This window comes from Peromyscus maniculatus, chromosome 6, assembly GCF_049852395.1.
Source record: "Peromyscus maniculatus bairdii isolate BWxNUB_F1_BW_parent chromosome 6, HU_Pman_BW_mat_3.1, whole genome shotgun sequence".
In the NCBI taxonomy this organism is placed as follows: Eukaryota; Metazoa; Chordata; class Mammalia; order Rodentia; family Cricetidae; genus Peromyscus; species Peromyscus maniculatus.
Window position 1 is genome coordinate 122,347,069 of NC_134857.1, and position 27,254 is coordinate 122,374,322.

General features: G+C 40.0%; 2 protein-coding genes and 1 long non-coding RNA gene across 5 annotated transcripts in view; 1 reads left to right on the forward strand and 2 right to left on the reverse strand.

The window, feature by feature from the left end:
• LOC102912160 (guanylate-binding protein 1-like) overlaps positions 1-773 on the reverse strand; it is a 27,619-nt gene extending 26,846 nt beyond the window's left edge. The window contains exon 1 of one of the 2 annotated variants that reach the window (XM_076575079.1): positions 677-773. The gene's annotated coding sequence lies outside the window, so the exon portion shown is untranslated. The remainder of the gene's footprint in view (positions 1-676) is intronic. The other variant, XM_042280039.2, reaches the window with a different exon arrangement.
• LOC102904775 (guanylate-binding protein 1-like) overlaps positions 1-7,868 on the forward strand; it is a 15,255-nt gene extending 7,387 nt beyond the window's left edge. For both annotated transcript variants that reach the window (XM_076575080.1, XM_006986121.4), the window contains 8 exons: positions 282-391; positions 633-829; positions 1,052-1,300; positions 2,098-2,378; positions 2,991-3,203; positions 3,815-3,917; positions 4,135-4,328; positions 6,992-7,868. In XM_076575080.1, coding sequence (XP_076431195.1) covers positions 282-391; positions 633-829; positions 1,052-1,300; positions 2,098-2,378; positions 2,991-3,203; positions 3,815-3,917; positions 4,135-4,328; positions 6,992-7,102 — 1,458 coding nt within the window. In that variant the 3' untranslated portion in view covers positions 7,103-7,868. The remainder of the gene's footprint in view (positions 1-281; positions 392-632; positions 830-1,051; positions 1,301-2,097; positions 2,379-2,990; positions 3,204-3,814; positions 3,918-4,134; positions 4,329-6,991) is intronic.
• The window catches only part of LOC143274006 (uncharacterized), a 43,857-nt gene continuing 21,887 nt past the window's right edge, over positions 5,285-27,254 (reverse strand). Inside the window, exon 4 of the long non-coding RNA XR_013052401.1 lies at positions 5,285-21,674. This is a non-coding gene — a long non-coding RNA (uncharacterized LOC143274006). The remainder of the gene's footprint in view (positions 21,675-27,254) is intronic.

A 27,254-nucleotide genomic window follows, 5' to 3' on the forward strand; every position in this document is an offset into this window, starting at 1 on the left:
AATCTACTTACATGACATGAAGTCACATTTAGCCAACAGAGGTGAGGGAACTAGTCACAAAACTGGGTCACAGAACAGCAGGTTGGTGGTCTGCAGTCCTGAAACACTAACCACAGACTAAGAAGCACCAGTGAGAATCATCACAACTGAATCCACGAACCATAGGAACATTTTTAAGGCTAAAATCCCCTCTAATGAAGTGAATATATTTTATCACTGCTGATCTAGAAAGTGACATAGAACAAAACATACTCCTGACCCATGTATGTTCTGACTCCCAGGGTGACAACCAGAATGACTGCTGGATCTTTGCCCTGGCTGTACTTCTGAGCAGCACCTTCGTGTACAACAGCATGGGAGCCATCAACCAGCAGGCCCTGGACCAGCTGCAGTATCCTTTCTGAGGTTCAGAACACCAGAGTGAGCGGGGTGACCTTCCCTCATGATCCAGCTCCATGTCTGCAGCTCTTGGTTTATGCAACATAAAACATAAAAATAACTCAACTATACGTATCTACAATTTTCACACCAAGGAGAATGAAGGTTTGGGACTAGGATTTGGCACAATGGGGACCCTGCAGATTTGGTTGATGCTGTGGTTGTTTCATGACTTTCCTTAATTAGCTGTTCAGCTATGTGACAGAGCTGACAGACAGAATCAGAACAAGATCCTCACCTGACCAAAATGAGTTGGAGGACTCAGATGAATTTGTGAGCTTCTTCCCGGACTTCATGTGGACTCTGAGGGACTTCTCTCTCGAGCTGAAAGTAAATGGGGAACCCATCTCTGCAGATGAATACCTAGAGAATTCCCTGAAGCTTATACACGGTAAGAGACCTACAGCTGCTGATGAGGAAGTCAATTAAAACTAAGAATTCAGGGGCTGGAGAGATAGCTCAGAGGTTAAGAGCATTGGCTGTCCTCAATTTACCATCCTCCTACCTCAACTTTCAGTATGCCAGGACTATAAATGCTCACATGACTGAATTTAAAGTATGTATACTCACCTTTCAATCCCTAGCTGAAAACCCTATATTTCACTTCATCTAGGTACGGGTCAAAGAGATAAAGAACAAAAGCTTAATCTCCCTCGGCTCTGTATTCGTAAGTTCTTCCCAAAGAAGAAATGCTTTGTCTTTGAGCGGCCAGCACACGGGAAGAAGCTTGGCCAGCTGGAATCGCTGCAGGAGCAAGACCTGGACTCAGACTTCGTGGAACAAGTGGCAGAGTTCTGTTCCTATGTGTTCAGCTGTTCCAAGGTTAAAACGCTTTCAGGAGGCATCAAGGTCAATGGACCACGTGAGTCCCTTCCAGTCCTTCTGCTCACTGTTTAGGCCACAGCATCATGAGATAGCAATGACCTGCTTCAGCTCTGAAGAAATGTAGACCTGTCACCACTGTAGGGCTAAGCTGTGGATGTCACCACCATTTATAATAGACTTTGTTTATCATATTTTCTTGTTGGAAAAAGAGAAAAAGGGGTAAAAGAAAAATTTGAAAAAAGAAACCTTTAAAGTACCCTGGCAAACTGGACCTGTATTCACCTACCATAGCCACTAAACAGGTATGGCTCTTAAAATTTAAATGTAAGTACAGTAAAATCTACATGGAGGCAGTCATTGTCACATTAGTACATACAGAAAGTTCTCTTGGGCAGTGATATTTATTTTATTCAGCCTGATAGAGAAGTTCTGACTGAGAGAGCATGTTTGGCTCCAAACTTGAAATAAAATGCTTACTATGGATAGGACTGGTGACACAGATAAGCATAAAAGAAGTATGGAGCCTGTTCTCATGGTGCTTTCCTTTAAAGGCACACAAACATTCCATAGACACAGGCCCATGTAGTCTGCATCCAGCACTCTTAGCCTTTGGGGTCTCACACACCTCATTACAGATGTATCTTTGCACAGAAGTAGGTGTAATGCCATCAATGTGAGGTAGAGGCTGAGATACTTCTGTCTCTCATTCTTCCAAATGATGCTAAGGACATAGAAGCTTTAAGGCAACAATTATTGAAATATCTAGAATTAGAGAATAGTGTTGTTTTTATCCATCTACAGCAAATATTGTCACCACCTGTTTCCTGGTTGTAGGACTAAAGGGCTTGGTGATAACCTATGTGAACACCATCAGCACTGGGGGTCTGCCCTGCATGGAGAATGCTATCCTGGCTTTGTCCCAGACAGAGAATGCAGCTGCAGTGCAAAAGGCCATTGCCCACTATGACCAGCAGATGAGCCAGATGTTGAAATTGCCCACAGAGACCCTCCAGGAGCTGCTGGATCTGCACAGGACCATAGAGAAAGAAGCTACCAAGATCTTCATGGAAAATTCCTTCAAAGATGTTGATCAAGTGTTCCTAACACAATTAGGAGTAATTTATCTTTCAAGTTGACCTCTTATGTAGATGTTGGAAGGCAAAGTGCTATGAGGAAATGAAATTGGTGTTTAAGGAGGGGCAACTGTTACTAGATTTTGAAATAGAAACAGCTACGTATTAATAATCACAATTATCAGGAAAAATTGATTATCAAAAACTCAAAGATTTAAAATATCTCTCCTTTCATTAATTATCTAGTACTATTTCCCTTCCTGAATTGAGTACAAAGAAATAATTAGTGTGTCTGATCAAGTTGCATGCCCAATGTCAACAGTCTGATTCAATATTTAAGACAATAGAAAAGAAAATTTTAATCTTAGCTATCAGAGGCAAATTAACATTGAGCCGTGTTTATTTTCTGTAGCATCTCTGGTGCAGTGTGGAAAAGTAGTTTACCTCTAAAGGTGTAAATCTCTCCTCTGAACTACACTGCTACAAAGCAAGGATGACATCATTAAAAAGCTGGATCAGAGGAAGTTATAGTTATAGTCAGTGCTTTAAATTTTCCTTTGTTTGGGGTTTTCTGTTTTTCTTTTGAGAAATGATCCCAGAATTTCTAAACTCAGGCTTCTTTTTTAATTTTTTCTTTTCATTTTTACATTAAAGGCCGAGTTAGAAACAAAGCAAGGCTATTTCTATAAGAAGAATCAACAGGCATCCTCAGATCACTGCTTAACTCTAATTCAGGATATTTTTGGTCCACTAGAAAAGGATGTGAAGATGGGGGTTTATTCTAAACCAGGAGGATACTGTTCTTTTAATAAGAAGATACAAGAGTTGAAGAAAAAGTACTATCAGGCACCCAGGAAAGGGATTCAGGTAACCAAGGTTACGTGTGTGTTCTAGGAGTTGCTTACCTTTAGATAGCAGCATGATCCCAAGCATCACTGGAACAGGGTCTTATTGTTTTCATACCGGGCCTATGCTTCCTCAACATTGCATACATCAAGGTTATCACATCCTGCTTACTCATCAGACACAGTGTACTCACTTAACAGTTGAGTTAAAACTGAACAATCACATTAACCACCAATATGACTGCCAACCTGTTTCCAATAGACTCTTCATGTTGTGAAGGACCCAATGGTAGGGCCTTAAAGAAAACTTATATTGCATCTATTTGGGATTCAAACTAGCTTTAAGAGACAACTGGGTCCAATAATATCACCCTATGACTCCCTGTCCATCACTCTTCCCCAGGCCCGCACTTTCTCATTCTGTCAGATCTTTTTGTTTTTCCCTAGGGCTACAGTAAACTCACTGCATCACCATCAGCTCCAGATTTAGAGCCTGAATAAAGGCATTCATTAGTGGGAACTGTTTCTATGCCTAAGAATCTTGCACCAAGAGGAAGGGGAGGGGGGTGGGGAGACAGGCAACAAAGTGTTCAGTCATTCCTGTTGTTAACCTCATGTTCTCTGGACTCCAAGGCTGAAGAAACTCTGCAGAAGTATTTGCAGTCCAAGGAGGATGTGATTGATGCAATTCTATGCACAGACCAGGCTCTGACACAAAGAGAAAGACAGATTGAAGGTGAGGCACAAGTTAAAAGACTGTGTGCCCTGGAAAGCTATGACAAGTTTAAATTCCTTATAAACCTGGGATCCTAAATCAGAGCTAGAAGAACAAAGCTGTGTCTGACTGGCTGGAATCAGACTTGGTACTATGACGTCAGCAGTAAAAATGAAGTACGTGAAGAAGAGAGGAACAGATAATACATTTACACCGTCCTTCTCACTTTCCTTTCCAGTGGAACGTGTGAAAGTTGAAGCTGCAAAGAATACAGCAAAAATAAAGGAGGATATACAGCAGAAGAATGAGCAGTTGCTGCAAGAGAAAGAGAAGATTTATTGGGAACGCATGCAACAGTTGACTGAGAAGATGAAGAAGGAACAGGCCCAGATGATGGAGGAGCAACAGAGGGCCACTGAGCACAAACTTCAGGTATTGCCATTGCACCTCCTCTATGTTCTCTTCATTTAAAAACATTTTTGAAATGTGTGTAAACATATTTAAAAATATGTGTGTGTTGTGTGCGTGCATATATATTTGCACATGTGCATGTAATATCTATAGAGGTCTGAAGAGGGAGTCAGATCCCCAGGATCTGGAGCTATAGGTCCCTGTGAACCACCCGATTTGGATGCTTGCAACTGAATTCCAGTCTGTACACACTCTTCACTGCTGATCCATCTGTCCAGCCTCCTCCTGTTCTCCATTTCTGTTCGTCATGAAATGTGATGAAGCCTAAAGGCTGACTAAGCCTGTTCCCTTGTGCTATTAATTCCTAAACACATGCTTGATAGTCTGTTGCCCACGTCTGGGGATTAAGTTTTCAATGTGTAATGGTGTCACGCTAAGTCCTTTAGTAATATACCTATTTATTTATGACAGCTATACTCTTTATATTTTATCTTTATTTCTTTCTTAAGACTCTATGAACCATAAAGTATAACTATATTACATGGAAGAAACACAGGTTCACATAAGATTAAAAATATGCAATCTTAGTAGTTTGGGAAATGGAGGCAGTAGGATCAAAAGGTCCAAGTCATCATTAGCTATATAGGGAATTCAAAAAGTTAGTAAATGAGCACTATTTATAAGATACATACAACAGATTAAACTGTTTTTCCCACAGTGGAATCCACAAAGATAGCTTTTGTTTTTTGGGTTTTGTTGTTGTTGTTGTTGTTGTTGTTGTTTGTCTCACATGGTATGAGTTTATTCCTAAGAGAGTTTATTCCTGCCGGGTGGTGGTGGCGCACACCTTTAATCCCAGCACTCGGGAGGCAGAGCCAGGCGGATCTCTGTGAGTTCGAGGCCAGCCTGGGCTACCAAGTGAGTTCCAGGAAAGGCGCAAAGCTACACAGAGAAACCCTGTCTCGAAAAACCAAAAAAAAAAAAAAAAAAAAAAAAAAAAAAAAAAAAAAAAAAAAAAAGGAAAAAAAAAGAAAAAAGAAAAAAAGAAAAAAAAAGGGAGTTTATTCCTAAGAGGAGAGGAACTATTTAACCCTCACAACTATGTGACAGTTTGTCTGTCCCTCCTCTTTCCTATGCACTGCTTCTAATTTGTGTTGAGTTGGGAGTTTAATGTAGAAATTCATTATCTTCAGTCTTGTTGGACCCCAAATCTGGGGGTCTCGAGTGGACGTCCCAAGAACCCAGACTCCAGTCCAGTTGACGCAAATGCAAGAGGATTTACTAAAGCTTCTATATAGAAGGGCAAACTCTGCTCCTAAGAGCAAGAGCCACATCTTACTGCAGCCCCATAAGGGCTTATAAAGGAAAAACCCACAAACCCCACAAGATTACAATTCCCATACAATTTTGTTTCACAAGATCATGGTCTGGGTATAGAGTGATCACAGAGAGGGTACAGTTATGTCAACAGGTACATTCTTCCTGAAACCTCAAGGGGGGATATCAGGGCAGGAGTGGAGTTTACACAAAGGTCACAGTGGTCCTTCCTGGAACACCTGCAACTATCCCAGTCACAGTTGAGTACATCTCTTAACAGAAATCTTTTTACATTGTTATATGGTTGCAGGAGAGATTGAACAATGGCTAAGTCAGGTTGCCTTTGGAACTAGATTTTTAGTTTCTCATTTCCTGGTGCTTGAAGTTTCTCTTTTCCTGAGGCTTGGGGGTGTAAGCCTTAAGGGCTAGGGTCTTTCAGTCTGAGACTCTGATTTTACCTATCATCTATCATCTTGCTATCAAGTTGTAGAAGCTTACTCTCTCTCTCTCTCTCCCATCTCCCTCTCCTTCTCCCTCTCCATCTTCCTCTCCTTTTCTCTCTCTCCCTCATTTTCCCTCTTTGTGTACACATGTTACATGTGAAAGCCAAAGATCTATTCCCAATCCTCCTCCATAATTCTGCACCATATTCTTTGAGACATGGTCTCCCCCTGAACCTTGAGCTCATGGATGAGGCTAGCCTGGCTACCCAATGAATTTCAAGGATCTGCCTACACATTCTTCCTCAGTCTGGTTGTACAGCACAGTGCTGCATCTAGCTTTTACATCAGTGCTCAGGATTCCAGCTCAGGTATTCATGCTTATGCAGCAGTCATGTTACTGGCTCATCTATGCCCCTACTCCCCACAGACTGCATTTCTTAAATTTAAGATTTAGAGCCATAATCAGACTTTCAGAATTCATCCCTGTGCTGCGTGTTTAGATATTTGGTGATAAGGGGGATTATTAATGTTTCTAGGGCTAAAATTTGAAATCAAACACTTGATTAAGATTATGTATAGAGATTATATACAACTAATGAGGAAAAAATAAATAGTGGTAACCTAGGTTCATCAGTGGAACTGCTTCTTAGCTAAAGGAACCAAAGAGAATTGATTACTCCTGATCAAGAAAGAGCATAATTTGGGGAAAGGGCTAAATAATTCACAAAAAGAAAAAACAAAAGCAAACATTTTAATGTTAAAATTTATTCATAAACAAAAATAGGTTAACCAAATATAATAAAAATTAAGATTAGATAAATTTTTAAGAAACCAAATAACAAAAATTAATTATTATGCAAACTGCATAGAACGTAGGGATCAACTTAGTGCGATGATTCATTGTCTCCACTTGTCACTTTTTAGGAACAGGCTCGACAACTAAATGAGAGATTTCAGCAAGAAAATAGAAGACTGCAAGATGAGATAAAGATTCTCAATGAAAGGGAAGCCTCACGCAAATGTGTCGTAAGCTAAACGACTAAAGAATACTCCTGTCCTGACATTTAAAACAGATGAATAGCATGTAGAAATGGGAACAAGAGTCACTTCAGGTGATAATAATTGTGTCTTGTATCAGAAAACTAAAAATCTGCAAAGTCATGTAGTGTGATCATTGAAATCATATTTATCTTCCTATAAGACTGAGGACCAAGAATCTCCAAGAGGCAAGTGGGCACTGAGCATATTCTTAAATATTGGCACATAATTAGGAAACCAGTTCGCCAGTGTTGTGATATTCTGAAGGACAGGAATAGCCAGCCTTATTCCTTACCGGAGACAATGTAAAGTTCTCCATTCTATCAATAACTGCTCAAATCATATGATTTGGTTAACCCTATCAAGATATTCCATTATGTATCAAGACACCCGCTTGGAGCTCTAGAGTCCCCATAAATGATATATCCACAGGAGATGGAATAAGCCATTGGCATGACAAGGAGATAAATCCACATATCCATGGGTGAAGAAGGAAATACTTCAGTTCATGTAGATTGAAAATGTAGCAGGACATTTCCAATCATTAATAGTGGATAGTGATTACATAACATGATGACAACTAAGCATATTGTAGAGTAGTAGTTTTAAAGATGGACTTGAAGTGATTGTGTAATCAGTAGATATCAAAGGAATTTTAATGATTTATCTGTAACCATAACTTACACTACTCTTTTCTTATTATTAGCACCTGAGCTTGAAATCCTGTTGATTTTCCCCAAGCAGAATAAAGGTTCTTTCTTCATGTTTGACCATCTCTTAGTATTCTGGAGTATATATAAACTCTATCCCAACTGCCAAAAGCACAAAGGAACTGGTGAAGATCACGAAAAAATTTTAAAAACATTGAGATGGTAAAGTGTTTGCTGTGCTAACATGACAACCTAAATTCAGACCCCAGCACCCACATAACAAACCAGACACGGGGTGCACAGCCATAAGACTAACACTGAGGGTGGGGCAGGGGTAGACAGGAGGATCCCTGGGGATACCAGTCAGTCAGCCTAGCCAACAGATAAGTTCTGGCTTCACTGAGAGAGCCTTTCTCAAAAATAAGGTGGAAAGCAAATGGAATCATGATGTTTGCTCAAAGTGGTTGCAATCAGAGATAACCATATTAAGCAAATTAAGTCAGTCTCATAAAGACAAATACATGTTTTCTATTTTGTGATGTACAGCTTCTGACTGCTGATGGAGACATAAAATTACACACACACACACACACACACACACACACACACACACACACACGGCATGAATGTCAAAGTGAAACTGTCTAAGGAAAAAAAGTGGAATAATGGAAGGGGGAGGCATGAAAAGAAGGATAGAAGCATGGGAGTATGCTAAACATACAAGATATGCTTATCTGAAAATATGCTCTTATGACACAGCACCATGCATAAGGAATATAAGCAATGAAAATTATAAAAAACAATTTGTGATCAATGAAGGACATTTTTGTTTGTTTGTTTGTTTTTGTTTTTGTTTTTAGAGACAGGGTTTCTCTGTGTAGCTTTTGTGCCTTTCCTGGAACTCACTTGGTAGCCCAGGCTGGTCTCGAACTCACAGAGATCCGCCTGGCTCTGCCTCCCGAGTGCTGGGATTAAAGGTGTGCGCCACCACCGCCCGGTGGACATTTTTAAAATAAGCATTCTGACAACTTTATGTGGATAACTTTGACAATTCAGTTAAGTCAACTAGCATCTCAAGGAAAGCATAAAGCACTAATAATGAAGGAGGGAGTCTGTGGATCAAGTCAGAGTTTATTAATGAGCAAAATCAGAATGCTACACTCATGATACAAAATGAAGCTGCCACACAATTGCAAGTACAGCTGCCACCACCTCTTCATTCCAGTGAGGAATGGTGACCTTGAACCAAGCCACAGCCACTTGCTCTGTAGCTTGGTGGTAGCTCCCACTATCTGAGAGAGTACCTCAGCCCTCCCAGGCCTCTTATTGAGTCACATCTCTCCAGAGAAGATCACATCCATTGAGCCAAGCTGCTCCTTACATTTGACTAGTGGGCCGGTGTCAATAATTCTCGTAACATTTCCCCCTTTTTGTCTAATTAAGAAGGAAGGTTCTAATCCTAACATAATAAAACTATATACAATAAAAACTATTATCAAAGGGAACTCCCACCCAGCTGCTGGCCATCAGGGAACACTCCTGTGGGCAGACTCCTCCACTAACTTCCCACCAGATCCTGCAGTCTACAAGATCCATGCCCTACCCCAAACCTACCCATCCCCCTGAGATGCCAGTGGCTTCCTGAGACACAGAATCTGCCGTCTGTCATTGGACCAAAAGCAGCTTCCTGAGACACAGAATCATCCAGCTCAGATTGGACCAAGAGCCCTGATAAGACCAAGAGCAAACCCCTGAGACATAGAATCAGCCAGGTTGGATTTGTCCAAAAGCATCTCCCTGAGACAGAGAATCTACCAGCTCCAATTAGACCAAGAACTAAGATTAGACACAGAGTGGCCCTCTGAGACCAGACACAGCAAGCACACATCAGACCAAGAACAGCTCACTCAGTCACAGGCACCTCTTACACATATTGGGGGAAGAGATGGGTAGATGCCAGTGCAAAAATACATACAACAACATAAAGAGTAATATGGCATCACAAGAACCTAGCATTTCTACAACAGCAAGACCTGAACATCACAACATAGAAGAAGCAGAATAAACTGACTTTAAAAATAACTTTATGGAGATGATAGAGACCTTTAAAGAGGAAATGAAAAATTCCCTTAAAGAAATTGAGAAAAGACAAACAAAAAATGGGAAGAAATTAATAAACCCCTTAAATAAAGCCAGGAAAATCAAGAAAAATCAATTAAACATGTGAAGGAAATAGTTCAAGACCTGAAAATTGAAATAGAAACAATGAAGAAGACACAAACAGAAAGAATGCTGGAAATAGAATATAAAAGTAAATAAACAGGAACTACAGATGCAAGCATAACCAACAGAATACAAGAGATGGAAGACAGAATCTCTGGTGTAGAGAATACAATAGAGGAAATAGATTTGTCAGTCAAAGAAAATACCAAAGGCAAAAAAAAAATGTCCAGGAAATCTGGGACACCATGAAAAGTTCAAACCTAAGAATAATATGAATAGAGGAAGGAGAAGAATACCAACTGAAAGGCACACAAAATGTAATCAACAAAATCATGGAAGAAAACTTTCCCAACTTAAGGAAGAAAATACCTATGAAGATACAAGAAGCTTGTAGAACACCAAATAGACTAGACCCCCCCCCAAAAAAGCCCCCTTGCCACATAGTAATTAAACCACTAAACATACAAAATAAAGAATATTAAGAGCAGCAAATGAAAAGGCCAAGTGACTTATAAAGGCAAACCCATCAGAATAACACCTGACTTCTCAGTGGAGACTCTGAAAGCCAGAAGGTCCTGGACAGACATAATGCAGACATTAAGAGACCACAGAAGCCAGTTCAGAATACTATACCCAACAAAACTTTCAATCACCACAGACGAAGTGAACAAGACATTCCAAGACAAAATCAGATTTAAACAATATCAATCCACAAATCCAGCCCTATAGAAAGCACTAGAAGGAAAATTCCAACCTAAGGAAGTCAGATGCACCCATGAAAACACAGGCAATAGATAAACCCACAGCAGCAAATACCAAAGAAGGGAAATACACACAAACTACCACCAAAAGATAACAGGAATTAACAATCACTGGTCATTAATATTCCTTAATATTAATGGATTCAATGTGCCTATAAAAAGACACAGGCTAACAGAATGAATGTGAAATCAGGATTCATCCTTCTGCTACATATAAGAAACATACCTCAACTTCAAAGACAGACACTATCTCAGAGCAAAAAGCTGTGGAAAGATTTTCTAATCAAATGGACCTACAGAGACAAATGAACCAAGCTAGTAAGAACTCAAGAAATTTAGACCAACACTTGTGGAGCCCCCATGGGATTGAACTAGGCCCTCTACATAAGTGAGACAGTTGTGTGGTTTGATCTGCTCAAGGGGCCCCCTGGTGGTAGGATCAAGATCCATCCCTACTACATGACCTGGCTTTCTGGAGCCTACTACCTATGATGAGACACCTTGTACAGCCTTGAGGCAGGCGGGAGAGGCTTGGACCTGCCTCTACCAAATGGACCAGGCTCTGCTGACTCCCCATGGGAGACCTTACCTTCTTGTCGAAGGAAATTGGGTGTTGGTGAGTAGGGTGAGGCTGGAGGGGTGGGAAGAGGGAAGAGGGAGATCTGTGATTGGTATGTAAGATGAATAAAAAATTATTAATAAAAAAGTTACTTAAAAAACCATTATCAAATATTGTCTAGAAAAAAATGAATGGTAATAACCTTAAGAAAAATGAAACTACATATAAGAACAATTATCATGTAAGAAACACATTCTAGATGTGTTTCAGACCATAGGTAATAGGCAAATATGTAGAGATTACTCCAATCCTTTCCGAAGAATGTAAGTTTCATGCCTAATTTGTTTTTTGCTAAGATTTGGGATGATTGTAATTGTAACTATCTAGTCTTCAATCCCATCAAAGACCTGAGAAGGAAAATAATATTGCCAGAGTAAGCAGAAAGTACAAGCAAGCAAATATGTAAGAAACAATAGAAACAGTTGGCCACCCAAGGTTTCTCTGCAGTGTTGGGGAATTCAACTTTGGCTCACAGGTCTAGAATAACTGACAGCCCCTTTTCAGAAGCAGGAAAATTTGAAGGACTGTCCTACCCTGTCTTGGCAAATTTTGGGAGTTGCTTTTCTTTGTGTCCTGCTTGTTCATATTTGACAGTGTACTTACTGTCAGCAGTGGAGGAAGGGGCAATTTCTTGCTCAAATAGGCCAGTTTTGTCATAAAGAAAACAAAATACATATGGACTCTTCAGTGCCCATCATCTTCTCAGGAGTATATAAGTGTTGCCAGGAGCAGATATGTCCCACATCCAAAATTCTATGTTACTAAAACATTTTAAATGCCATATTCTATAGGAGTTTGAAGTGTTTGAAGATTACCTGTTTATTTGGACATATGTCTGCATGACTAAAAACCTAACTAACATTACTATAAGTTTGACAAATATGGGTAACTATTAACCTGTAATTTTTTGTTATCCTATAAGCTATAAGGACTAAAACTTCACACAATAAATATAAACAAGTATAGGTAATAACTTAAGCAAAAATAGAAAGATGTATAGTATAAGGACAATATCCTCAAAATTGTGAAAATATACAAAAATATCTTACCCAGAGATAGAAATGTATATACAGTATGGCAAAATAACTTTAATATACAAAAACACATTAAATAGAAGTAGAAACATATATATAGTATATCTTGGTTTCCATTTTGAGGTCAATATGCCTTTAAATTATATAGGCTGATTTAATTAAGTAGTTCTTTTTCTACTATCAAATGTCTCTCCATAGCTGCCATTCCTTTCTCATTAGCATTTAGGAAATTTAAAGTTCATAAGGCATTATGCAATCTATTTCTAAAGTTTTTAATTATCCCTTTCTGTTTATTTAGCAACTCTTTTAAAGTGCAATTAGATCTTTCTATAACTGCTTGTCCTGCTGGTTTTTGTGGTATACCAGTAATGTGCTTTATATTGTAATATACAAAAAGCTGTTTCATTTTACTAGAGACATATGCTGGGGCATTGTCAGTCTTAATATGTACAAATATTCCCATGATGGTTATGACTTCTAATAGATGTGTAATTAAAGAATCAACCTTTTCAGAACTTAAAGCAGTTGCCTATAGCTGAAAGTTTTCCTGTGCCCACCTGGCTCCTACATCCTCACTGTCCCTCAGCCACTCAAACCCAAATGAACACATATAGGCTAATATTATTTTTAAACTATGGCCATGGCAGGATTCTTGCTATCTAGCTCTTATATCTTAAATTAATCTATTTTTATAAATCTATACTTTGTCCTTTCTGGACAATGAGACATTTCTCCTTTTGGCAGTATCAAATTACTTCAAGGAAGATGATGGGCACAGAAGACACTTCATAAGAAGTTTATCTTCTTGACAAAAATAGCCATTTGGGCAAGAAACTGCTCTTGCCTGGACTGCTTAACAAAATGTTGTATCAACTGGGCATGCAGGAACCATAGAAAGGTGACCACTGAACTTTGCAAGGCAAAATGGTCCTTCAGGTTCCTGCTTCACAGAAGAAACAGTCAGACATTCTACAGGACACAGACAGAAGTGACTGAGAAAATCTAGGCCTATATGGCTGAAGATGGATGTCCCAAATTTACAGAAGAACTTTGGGTAACTGTCCAGGCAGCCACCTGTCTCTGTCACTCTAGATTTTTGGAAGTTGCTTACAATATTCTTTCTGCTTACTTAGGTAATATCATATCCTTCTGAGGTCTTTGATGTAGTTGAAGACTAGATAGTTATAATTTTTCTTGGTTATGATAAAAGATAAATTATATATAAAACTTTAAACTCACAAATTTTCTTTAATTTTGCAAAATACAAATAGACTAGATATTGTAACTGTTTGTTATATGCAATTTTACTATGTTAAAGTTAAAAACCTTCCTTTCTAATTAAACAGAAAAGGGGAAATGCTGTGGGATAATGCTTTTGTATAATGGTTTAATAAAACACTGATTGGCCAGTAGCCAGGTAGGAAGTATAGGCGGGATAAGCAGACAAGGAGAATTCTGGGAAGAGGAAGAGCAGAGTCAGGAGACACCAGCCTGACATCCAGGGAGCACCATATCTCATTATCCAGGAAAGTCTAAGTTTTGAAAACATTTTAAATGTCATATTCTGTAGGTCTTTGAAGTGTTTGAAGATTGCCAACCTAATTGAATTATATCTATGTATACCTAGAAAACTTAACATGACTAAAAGCTTAACTATCATAGAAAACTAATTATTAATCTGTATTTCTTAATTATCCATTACAATTTGAATGAGCCACACAAACATAATACCTTAAAAAAGAGTAGAAATAAATATACAGTATAACAAAATTAACTCTATTTTTATCAATAGACTAAAATCCATAACAATGTAAACTATTTTTTAAAAAGTTTTTTAGAAGTAGATTCAATAATTTATCCTTTTATCCTATCATATCTATATCCTATGTTTCCATATCAGTTGCCAATTAAAATCATGAATATTTATCTAGGATATGGTGTACATATTTTAATTTTCCAAATTCTTCAAAATGAGACACATCCATTTGCCAAATTTCATTTCTTTATATAGCTTTAGGGTTACTTCCTGCAGATAGTGGTGTTTGATTATAAAGGGAACAAGTAAGACATTTTCTTATAATTTTGTTGTAAAAAAGAGCCATTCCAAAGTTAAAATATGAGACAAGATCATTCATTTACATATAAAGCGGAAAAATAATAGATAAAGCAAGAAAAACAATGTGATAAAATTTATTGGTAATTTATTAGGCACTAAGCTCTTCACTAAATTATATCATATGATCAAATCAACTATCACATTGACTGTATTGTTCATAATTATTCTTACTTTGAGATAAGAAAATATGTTCCACAAAGTTTAGTGACCTGTAAATCATATAGCTTGTCAGTACTTGATCTGGAATATGAAACGATCATATTTGAAGTGTTGAAATAATCATGTTGAAGTTTTGTAAATTCAAGTAAAAGCAACTCTGCCAATGTTTCTCAATAAAAGGAAAAAATTCTGTTTCAAACTCTTGCTATTGACATGGCTTGTTTTTAAACTAAATTCTGAGGCTTCCAACTCGTTTTCTATCATAAGTTGATCAATTTGATCATTGCCTTGTTCTAGAGGGCCTGACAGACACATATGGCTTCTGATATGTGTTATATATATGGGATGATTTCTATTTCTGTTTCCTGTAATCTTATAAATAATGAAGTTAATTCTTTTTCATCAGGAATAAGTTCAGTGGTTTCAATGCATAAAACAACTCTTTCTGCATATTGAGAGTCAGCAACTACATTAAGAGGTTCTGTAAAATCCATTAATACCATGAGAATATCATATAATTCTGACTTTTGGGCAGAATCATAAAAGCTTTGAGAAACTTTACTTAAATTTCCTAATTTATAACCTGCCTTTCCTAATTTTTTTGCATCAGTATAGAATATAGTGGATCCAGATATTGGTGTTCCCCATACAATGTGAGGAAGGACCCAATTGGTTCTTTTTATGAATTGAAGGCTCTTGCTTTTGGGATATCTGTTCTTAATCTCTCCCCAAAAAAATTATTGCTGCCTCTTTGCCAATGTTCATTCTCTGCCCATAAAGAGGAAATTTCAGCATTAGTAAAAGGTGCCTCAGGGACCTAGGTATTCTGGTCCCCTGCAAGTCACCATGGAACACACCTCGGATGCCTGTCCAAATCTAATGACTACCAACCAGTGCAAGACCTCATAGAGGTTAACAACCAGGTGAAAGACATTTACTCCACAGTACCTAATCCTTATACACTTTTTAGTGCCTTGCCCCTGGATAGGACTGTCTATACTGTATTAGATCTTAAGGATGCTTTTTTCAGCCTGCCATTGCTAGTCCAGCTAGTCAGCCTTTGTTAATCTTCTAATGGCAGACCAAAAGGATGGATTCAATGGACAACTGACTTGGACACACATGCCTCAAAGATTCAAAAACTCTCTCACCATCTTTGATGAAGCCCTCTCTGGTGATATATTGTGTACCCTAATAAAATATTCCTGAAGATCAGAGAACAGAACAAGCCACTAGATTAAACATAGAGGCCAGACAATGGTAGCACACATCTTTAATCCTAGCACTTGGGAGACAGAGATCTATCTGGACCTCTGTGAATTTAAAGCCACCCTGGACTACATAAGATTGACTCAGTCTAGGAGAGAAATAGAGCCAGCAAGTAGTGGCACACACTTTAATCCTAGTACTGGGAAGCATGCATGCCTTTAATCCCAGGAAGTGACAGCTGGGTGGAGAAAGGTATATAAGGTGTGAAGAGACAGGAACTAAAGGCTTTTCAGGAGAAGTGTTCCTTTAAGCCAGAATCCTTTTTGGCTGAGGAAGCTCATTTGGTTAGAGGCCTATTGGCTGAGGCTCTTTCATGCTGAGGAGTTGGTGAGGTAAGAGGTGGTGGCATTGGCTTGCTCTGCTTCTCTGATCTTTCAGCATTTACCCCCAAATCAGTTTTGTTAATAAGACTTTCTAAAATTTGAGCAATAGCCCTCCATGAGGACTTGGGTGAGTACCATAAAACCAACCTTAATATCAGCCTATTGGCAGTATGTGGGTGATCTCCTAATACCAGCTGACACCTTGAACACCTGCAAAACTTCCACTGAGGAACTGCTCTAAACTGTAGGAGACCTGGGATACTGTGTATCTTTCAGACTGAAGTAACCTACCTGAGATACATACTCAAAGGGAGCAAGAGATGGTTACCAACAGCGAGAAACAAAACCATCCTGAGGATCCCTAGATCCAGGAACTGATGAGAAATAAGAAAACTCCTGGAGTCTGCTGAGTTCTGTAGACTCCCAATACCTGGGTTTGCATGGCCCCATATGAGACCACAAGGGGAAGGACAGCTCCCCTTGACTGGACCCTAAAGTTAGAAAAAGGTTTTGATGAGATTAAGGCAACCCTACTAAATGCACCTGCTCTAGCTCTATCAGATGTCACCAAACCTTTCCACCTATATATGGATGAGAAAACAGGAGTTGGTTTCAAAATGGGTCTTAATGTAAACCCTTGGACCATGGAAGAGGCTGGTAGCCTACTTATCAAAATGAGTAGATCCAGTGACCACTTTGCATAATAGTGGCAACAGCCCTATTAGTTAAAGACTCAGATAAACTGACTTTGGGACAAACTCTAAGGGTGACAACCCCATGCTACCCAAACACCCTCCTGTTAGATGGCTAACCAATGCCCAGCTGACCCATTACCAAACTCTGTTTAGTCAAAAAATAGGATGAAAATAGTCACAAGACTGGGTCACAGAACAGCAGGGTGGTAGTCCACAGTACTGAAACACTAACATCAGACTAAGAAGCACCAGTGAGAATCATCATAAATAAAACCACAAACTAAAATAACATTCACCCTGCAAGTGTTGTGGACAGCATCTGTAGGTTTATTGCTGTTTCTTTGGTTCTGTTTTGTATCTTGCATAGGTCACAGAAGTTTCTCTTATTTTTTTAGGCAAAAGTACCCTCTAATGAAGTGAATGTATTTTACCACTGCTGAAAAGTGACATAAGAACAGAACATACCCATGTGTGTTCTGACTTCCAGGGTGACAACCAGAATGACTGCTGGATCTTTTCCCTGGCTGTACTTCTGAGCAGTACCTTTGTGTACAACAGCATGGGAGTCATCAGCCAGCAGGCCATGGACCAGCTGCAGTATCTTTTCTGAGGTTCAGAACACCAGAGTAAGTGGGGTGACCTTCCCTCATGATCCAGCTCCATGACTCTGGCTCTTGGTTAATGAGACATAAAACAAAACAAAACAAAACAAAACAAAACAAGAAAATAACCCACATCTATGTAGCTACAGTATTCACCCTGAGGTTTGGAACAAGGCAAATGAAGGTTTGGGCTAGGTTCCAGGAAGATGTGGGATTAATGTAGGATGGTAACCCTGAACTTTGGTTGGTGCTATGGTTGTTTCATTGCTTTCCTTAATTAGCTGTTCAGCTATGTGACAGAGCTGACAGACAGAATCAGAACAAGATTCTCGCCTGACCATGATGAATTGGAGGACTCAGATGAATTTGTGAGCCTCTTTCCAGACTTTGTGTGGACTCTGAGTAACTTCTTTCTTGAGCTAAAAATAAATGGGGAACTCATCTCTACAGATGAATATCTAGAGAATTCCTGAAACTTATACACAGTAAGAGACCTACAGCTGCTAAAGAGGATGTCAATTAAACCCCTGATAATTCAGATTATTCTACCTATAATTTTCTTATACCTGGTGTTTCTATTTCTTCTAGCTAGTTACTCCTAAGAATCTGTGCTTAAAATATGGTTTAATAGATTAAATTAAACATTTTCTCGTTTGTTCTAGGAACAAATTTATTTGTCTTTCGCCTTTCCCTTTACAAAATGGTTAATTGGACTCCCTGCTTCAGACTTGTTTTTATGCTAAAACACAAAATATGGTACACAATGATTGTATGTTTGAAAAAGGTAGATTAAAGTGTTACCAGTATCCTAGCCCAAACTTTGGAAGAGTGTGGCCCACACACAACTGATGGGCTGCCAGGCATCTTTGGAAAGCAAATGATGTTGAACTTGTGGGTTTACATATTGTCTATGAACATAGTTCAGCTACAGTGTGTGAGCTGAATAGTTAGAATGAAGCCCCCTTCCCTACAAAACCAGAAGAGCTTTATGAATCATTTTAGATGACTGAAAGTGCTTAAAGCAGACAAGCCTCCCCTTTTGTCCTTTTTGTTTTGTGCTTTCATGGTTTCACTATGTGAAATCTAGACTGGCCTCACCTACTAATTCTCCTGCCTCAGCTTCCAGTGTTCCAGGATTTCCAAAGCTCACCTGACTAAATTTAAAAACATATACTCACCTTCTAGGTACTGGCTGGAAAATTCTGTTTTTCACCTCATGTAGGTACCAACCAAAAAGAAAAAGAAAAAGTTAAATCTGCCACAGCTTTGTATCTGTAAATTCTTTCCAAAGAAATGCTTTGTCTTTGAGTGGCCAGCACATGGGAAGAAGCTTGGCCAGTTGGGATCTCTGCAAAATCATGACATTGATCCCAGTTTTGTGGAACAAGTAGCAGAGTTCTGTTCCTACGTGTTCAGCTGTTCCAAGGTTAAAACGCTTTCAGGAGGCATCAAGGTCAATGGACCACCTGAGTCCCTTCCAGTCCTTCTGCTCACTGTTTAGGCCACAGCATCATGAGATAGCAATGACCTGCTTCAGCTCTGAAGAAATGTAGACCTGTCATCACTGTAGGGCTAAGCTGTGGATGTCACCAGCATTTATAATAGACTTTGTCTATGACATTTTCTTGTTGGGAAAGAGGAAAGGGGCAAAAGGTAAAACTCCTTTTTAAATTACCAAGCAAACTGGTTCTGTGTTCACCAATATGATAGCAACTAAATAAATGTGGCTTCTAAACTGAAATGAAAGTACAATAAAATCTACATGGAGGCAGTCATTGTCACATCAGCACATACAGAAAATTCTCTTGAGCAATGCTGTTTTTTTCTAATCAAGCTGATGGAGATATTTGACTGAGAGAGCACATTTTGCTCTTGAATTGGAATGAAATGCTTACTATGGACAGGACTGGTGACACAGATAAGCATGAGAGAGGTGTGGGGCCTTTTCTCATGGTGCTTGCACTGAAAACGGTACTTGTCTATTCCATAGACACAGGCCCATGTAGTCTCCATGCAGCATTCTTAGCCTTTGGGGTCTCACACACTTCATGAGAGGAACTTCGCACAGAGGAAGGTCGAATCCATCAATGTGAGTTAGACCCTGCGATACTTCTGTCTGTCATTCTTCCAAATGATGCTAAGGACACTGATATTTTAAGGCATTAATGACTGACATATCCAGAATTTCACAGAATAGTATTGGCATCATATGTGCAGCTTTCTTTAATATTGAACTCCTAGACTGCATATAGATATATAAAATTACATTTGTATATATGACATAAAAGTAAAAATGTAACTGTTTAGGGAAACAAAGAGGACTAATGGAAGGGGGCAGGCATGCTGAGAATGATGGGAGCATGGGAGCATGCTAAACATGCAAGATATGCTTATATGAACATATCCTATCATGACACAACATGTATAATAAGTATATGCAATGAAAATTATAAAAACAATTTGTGATCAGCAAAGAACATTTAAAAATAAGAATTCTGACAACCCAATTTGAATAACATTGGCAATTCAGATAAATCAACTAATTTTTCAGAGAAAGTACACAACACTAAAACTCACCATATTTGTTACTTCCCTAATTGCTGCAAAAAAAAAAAAATACCCAGCAAAGGCAACTTTTTAGAAACCTTTTAGAATTGAAATGAAGAAATGTACCAAATAATAGTGTGAGATTTTAAATGAGGTAAAAATGAGTGGAACAACAAATGAGAGGAATTAGGTAAAAATAATATTTATAATCAATATATAATTGCCCACTCTGTTAAAGACAAGTACAGTTCTTCTGAAACTTCACAAAATGATGCTGATCATGACTCAGAGAATTCTTAGTGACAGGGGTCAAAGCAGAGCTCTGAAAAGACACCCTGAGATCTCTAAGACTTGCGTAGGAGCTTGTGTGGTGGCATACCCTTCAAGTCACAGTACTTGAGGTGCTATGGCCCAGGTCTCATCAGTTTGAGGCTAATCATTGTGATACTCCCTATCTTTTAAAAAAATATATGTAACTGATACCAGAGTTCATTAAAATAATAGAAAGCATATCAGGAAACAATTATGAGTAAGAAAACTGCAAGCCCATGCTTTAATAATCTGAATCCATTTCACGTATTAACCGTTTAAATAAATTCCTCATTGTTATGTTCCCTAATGCTCTTGTTGGCAATCTTGGGGTGCTGTCATGTAATGTCTAGGGTTCTTGCTTTCCTCCATTCTTCCATTCTCTGAGGAGTCCATTTTACTCACGGCAGTGAACCCTCTTAGGGCAGTGACTAGGTCAAATGAGTCTTCACACTCTCCTGTACATCTCGAAGAGTTTTGTATACAAAGTATTTGTGCTCAGTAAACACCTACATTCACAGTGCCAATTGTTTTCCTAACTTGAAGGTCCTGCCTCTGTTCTACGTGAACTATGTGATCCCTGTTGCTATATGCAGTGAAGCTTGCTATAGAGTTTGTTTTGTAAATGGCAGCTAGCATAAAAGCATTCCAACCCAATATTCATAATCTTGGGACTTGAAAAAACTTCCCAACAGCCTCATGTACAAACAACTGCACAAACCAAATTCCAACCTTGTCAAAAAGGAAAGCACCTGGGGTCTTGACATCCAGGCTGTTTCTGAGAAGCCTAGTCTGTCTGCTTTCACTTCTGCAGGAAATAAAAAGAAGTCCGGTTTGGCCTGAATATAGCAGGAAATCGTTCCTTACAAAAGAATTGGAGGAAGCCTGGGGCTTTCCTTATCCATTGTTTGGAGACTATGTAGACTTCAAATTCAGAGGGGGTGAAGGGGCAGGAATACATGGGAAGAAAGTTTCTGATCATGTTGGTAAAACACAGCCATATAGAAACCCAATTTGAACCTATACAATGACCACTTTACTGTTTGCTAAAATCCCAGATGGAGCAGCTGTGTGGACACCATGTTCTGATAAACTATTAAGAACACATTAGGGGCTGGAAGAATGGCTTGGCAGCTAAGGGTGGGGCTTTCTGCTCTTAGAAAGACCAAAGTTTGTATCTCAGCATCCATGCAGAGCAGCTCACAAGTGTTTGTAACTCCAGCTCCAGGGATCCCATGACCACTTCTGACTTCTGCAGGGACCTGCACACAGGAGATAGACAAACACATACACATGAGCAAAGAAAATAAATCTTTCAAAAACACATCTAATACCTCCAAGCTATATTTATTGTTCTCCAAAGTGCAGACAATAGCACATATAGAAGAACAACCCACTAACAAATATAAAGATGGAGTATGCCTGTCATATAACAGACAATAATCACATATAGACTTTGCTGGGCTTTCAAGTTACTACCTTTAAAGGGTGATTCCTAAGGACACCACTCAGGATTACAATCAAAAAAGTGAACCTCCAGCCTACAAGGCTATAGGAAGGTGAGAAATCTTCATTGTAAACTGAGGCTATGTCTGAGGAAAGAAGTGAGGTCCTGACCAAGGTCATATACACTCATGCTTTGACCTCAGCCACATGAAACATCTGCAAACTCAACTCCATCAGCCTTTATAGCACAGGATACCTGGTCTGGAATTCCATTTTCTCAGCTGGTGAGAGGTGTTCATCTAGGGTGAGGAGCTCCTTGCCCTTTCCATGTCTGCACAATCTCTGTCTCTTTCTGTCCAGCTGTTCAAGTTGGCGGCAAACTCATACACCTCTATTTTTTGGTGCCACCGTCTCTGTTGTGACCCATTTCAGTTCTGACAGCTGCTCCCTGGACCTAGGGCAATTTTCAAGATTCTGTTGATCTGCATTCCTGTGCTTTGGTTTTAACTGTCACACACAATGCCTGAAAGAAGGTCCCTGTTTTGTGTGTGGTTTTGTGATCTGATACCACACTGGGAGGGAATTGAAAGGATTCAAAAAGTCAAAGACAAAAAGAGACACCTTTTGACAAATGCATGCAAGTGACAGGGTTAGAAGGAGGGGCTTGTGGGCTGAGTTTAGCTGGAGTCTACTCTTAAGTCTGTTCCAAAATATTGAGTATTAGGTGTTTTATACTGAATAATGGGTGGATAATCCCCATTCATTTCCTGCTGGGCAGAGTTCTTTGTCTGCCTGTCCTCATCTTTTCTTTGACAAGAGCAGGGCGGAAGTGTCTATTTTCTCCTCTGAAAATATTATTCAACCCTTGCCTCCTGTGCAAAAGTTAGTAAAGAAATGAGAGGCAAAGAGAAGAGAAGGCTAGAGGGAGGAAGACTGGGCAACCAACCTCTGGTTCTATCACCTATCACAGCTGAGAAAGGGGAAGCTGAGGCAGGATTAATATTTCATTGGTTCACTTCCTGCTTCCACATTTATTGAATTGATCAGGGCCTCAGTTCTGCCTGCTTTCTTCTGGGTGGGAGTGATGGATTGGAGTTTTTGTATGGTCCCTCTTTTTGTAACAAAATGTCCATGGGAAACAGTTATAAAGCTTTATTGGGATGCTACAGAGAAAAATCAAAGGAGGTTGAGCAATGTATTAAACATCCAGCTTTTTTTATGATATATAGTGCCATATATGTAATGGCATATCAAGACTCTGATAGTTATCATTTAATACTTTCAATTACAGAGTGACAATGCCTGGAATGAAAAGTCCTAAGTATATTTGCTCATTTTTGTTCAAACTGATGATGGACATAATACAATTAGGGACATGTATAAGCTTGAAGGAATGTATCATTTGTGAACTGAAGATAGTAAAAAGAAGCCAAACTGAACCCTCCTACAAATGCTGGTGACTGACCTGAACTTCAGTGATTGCAGACAAGTTGGGATACTAAGAGCCAGAGCATAGTTAAATTACCTTCGCAGCTTTAAGTAGCCATTCATTGTACCTCTCTATGTGTGACCTAACATCCTTCTGAAATACAAACAGACTCTCTGACTTCCACCAACCCCAAATCTAAGAATGTCCTCTGATAGCATGTGAGGTCTACAGCAGAGATTCCCCACCTTGCTGTAACCTGCTCACCTAAGGTTTCAATGAATGTATTTGAGAAGTGTCTTGATTTATGACTTTTATTCTGTCATTGTAGAAACTTCATGAAATTGTTACCACACTGGAATATGAAATGTGGGGTAACCTAAATCTGTACTCCCTAGTCATGGCCATCACTCATGCCAGGGTGGACTTTTTGGTGTTGCATCTGCCTTTAAGTCACCCACTCATGGGTTCACTATCTTGGACTTGGATAGGACCACTTTTCAATATGTCATGGACCCTCTGTCTTAGTTAGGGTTTCTATTGCTATGAAAAAATACCATGAACGCAGCAACTCTTATAAAGGAAAACATTCAATTGGGGCTGTCTTTCACTTTCAGAGATTTAGTCCATTATCATCATGGTGCATTGTGGCATGCAGACATGGTGCTGGAGAAGTAACCAAGTGTCCTATATCTTGGCTTGCAGGCAACAGGAAGTGGTCTAGGACGCTGAGTGTGGCTTGAGCATATGTAAGACCTCAAAGCCCACCTCCACAGTGACACACACTTCTTCAGATAAGACCACACCTACTCCAATAAGGCTACAACTCCTAATAGTGCCACTCCCTTTGGGGGCCATTTTCTCTCAAACCACCACGTACTTTTTTATGGTGAGTATATGGTTGTTCATATCTTCCTAGAAAAAGTCACAGAACACAACCGTCACCTGTACAGATACCAAAAGAACCAAAGACGGGTTGGGAAGGTCTGGTGACATGGTCCCTGCAATGGGTGCTGAGACAGGCAACTGAGGCTGATCCATGTCACTTTGCAAGCCCAATCCTTACAAGGTGTTGCTGGGTCCTAACAGCTCCCTTAAGGGAGGGGGTGAGAAAGCGCTGCATCAATGACACAGACACTGGGAGTCAGGTGAAAGGCAAACAGCAGACTCGATTATTCCATAACTGGGGAAGCCTTATATACTCTCCTCCCAGCACCCAGGCTGCATCCTGATCCAGTGACATTGTTTAGTCATCCCTTATTGGTGACATTGCATGGTCTCCTCTCATAGGCTAGGCATGATCAGGACATCTGACAGCACCTGTTGCTAGGCCCTCAGGCACACTCCAGGTTGGCTCATAAGGAAGAAGGTTATGTGCATGCCTTTGCAACTGGTTTGAGCCTTATCTTCCTGCAATAAGGTTCCTTTTATCCATGCAGCATGGATGTTGTGCCTCCTGCTGTAGTGGTAGTCACATGCTCCATGAGAGGATGAGACATGCAACCTGAATAAGTCATCCTGAGAATCAGAGTGACCTTGAGGGAAATACCAGTACAGCCATCTTCCTCTATGTGTTGTGGAGTGGCATGCATCTTTGATGGATTGGGTCCATCCCCTAAGTGTAGAATGCCCCTGAAAGTAGATAAACTGAATATATTACAACTGACCACACAAGACAAGGGTTTGTAAACAACTTTTGGCAGTAGTATCTGTGTCGTTTCTGTTGTAAACTGTTAAGATATGCAACCAAGCTTTAGCTGTCTTCACAAAATGAACTTGACAAAGTAATGGAGGTCTTAGAGTGGGAGCAGGGGTCCCTGCTAACTGCTTCATTTGCCCCTGGTTTGGCAGGAAAAGTAGAAGAGAAGGGATGAGTTGGGGCTTTGGCACTTCTCACAGCTGACTGGATGTCAACATAAGGAATATAAACATGTTAGATCTGCGATGAGCTCTTCTTGAGATCCAAAACTGTGGGGCCCATGGCAAGAACTGAAGAGTGAGGATGAAGAGAGTGAAACAGGCTCATCATAGACGATAGCTCTCAAATCCGACCTTTAACAGAGAGAAAGGGAAAATTTGGTATGTGTACTGGGTATGTTTATAATGGCTCAGTGTGGAACTATGATAATTAAGAAACAGTCTGCATCTGAACTTTGTGAAATGGAGAAGACTCATTACCAAAAAGAAAATGATCCTCACTGACTTGTGGGACAGGGCAGTGGGTGGGGCAGGGTGGTCAATGGGACAGGATGGTGGGTGGGACCAGTTTGAGTGTGGGTGAAGGAGAGAAATATAACCACCCATGCATTTTTTTTTTCAAGATAGGGTTTCTCTGTGTAGTTTTGGTGCCTGTCCTGAATCTCACTCTGTAGACCACGCTGGCCTTGGACTAACAGAGATCCACCTGCCTCTGCCTCCTGAGTGCTGGGATTAAAGGTGTGGGCCACCACACATTTTTAAGATAAGCCTGCATAGCCTGAGGCAGTACCAGGGAAATCATTCCCTGAGAGACCAGCTCACATGAGGCACTGGGGATGCTAGGATCACACTACATGTGAACTCCATGAATAGCAGAAACTGGAAGACGATAGAGGAAGGGCAGACATTAATGAGGACCCTGGGTAAGGAGGAGACACTGTGTGGTGTTCAGTTCACAGGGCCAGAGAGGACTGTGTTCACAGAAAAGTTCAGGGCCCTCAGCACTGTTAAGGGGCTTTAGTGTGTTCACTCTACTTTGAGAAGCAATTAGGAAAGGAAGGAAGAGCATAGAGACAAATTCTTGAACGCTTGTATGACGGCTCCCTCAGAGGAAGGGGTGAGAAGGCACAGCATCGATGGCACAGACACCAGGAGTCAGTTGAAGGCAAATAATGAACTCCTTTATTCAATAATGGGGAAGGCCTTATATCCCCTCCTCTGAGCACCTAGTCTGCGTGGTCATCCCTCATTGGCTGGGCGCAATCAGGAACTCTGACAGTGCCTGTTGCTAGGCCTTCAGGCAGACTCTAGGTTGGCTCATAAAGAAGTACATTATGCGCATGCCTTGGAAACTGGTCTGAGCTAATTTCCTCAACCCTATGGGTCTGTCGTACTGCACACTTTCACGCCACCATTGGGACTAGCTTCAGGGACAGAGGCAGGACTACACATACCCTCTCTAAGTTTGGTATTGTTATGAAAAAATTAAAAATATATGAGGCTGGATATTTTATACAGAAAGGAGATTCATTTGGCTGCCAGCACTGGAAGCTAAAAATCCAAGAGTGGTAGTTCACTGTCTGTTACATTACATCATGGCACGTGCCATCTTGCCAAGAAGACCCAAAGTGACAGAGATGTCGCATGGTGAGAGAGGGAGACTTCCCACAAGAGCCCCCAAACCACAGCCCCAAGGAAAGTTTTCATCTGTCTTTCAAACTTTGCCACCCCCCACCCCATAGCCACACCTCTTGAAGCTCCCCACTTTCCAATATCACCACACTGAGGCCAGCTTGAAAGTCCCACTTCCACCACATCCAAGACAGCACCCTATCTGTTCATGGTTGTAGTCAGAAAGGGCTGACCTCAGCGAGGAACGTAAGAAGCTATTAGAAATTAATCTGTCAGTGAGGTTTTCATAGCTATTCACTCACTCAGTAAATAGACAGGCAGCATGGAGAGGGGTTCACGACACAGCTTAGGAGTCAAGAGTGCTTCCATGAAGATTCCTTAGATATTATAATGTGATGCCTGAGAGTCTTCCTCTGCCTTTATTTCTATGAACTCACGGGGCAATGTGTGTTATAACATTAAGATATGTGATCCATAAACAGACATCAGCACTGAGCCTGGGACATCTGTATGAAAAAGGACCCTACCACCTGGCTGTACTGAGCCTAAGAACCAGCTGCTGGGTGTCAGGAGGTTGGAAGTCACACTGTCCCCTCACTTACTGCACCTCTAAAAGAATATGCAATCCCATTGTTAGTTT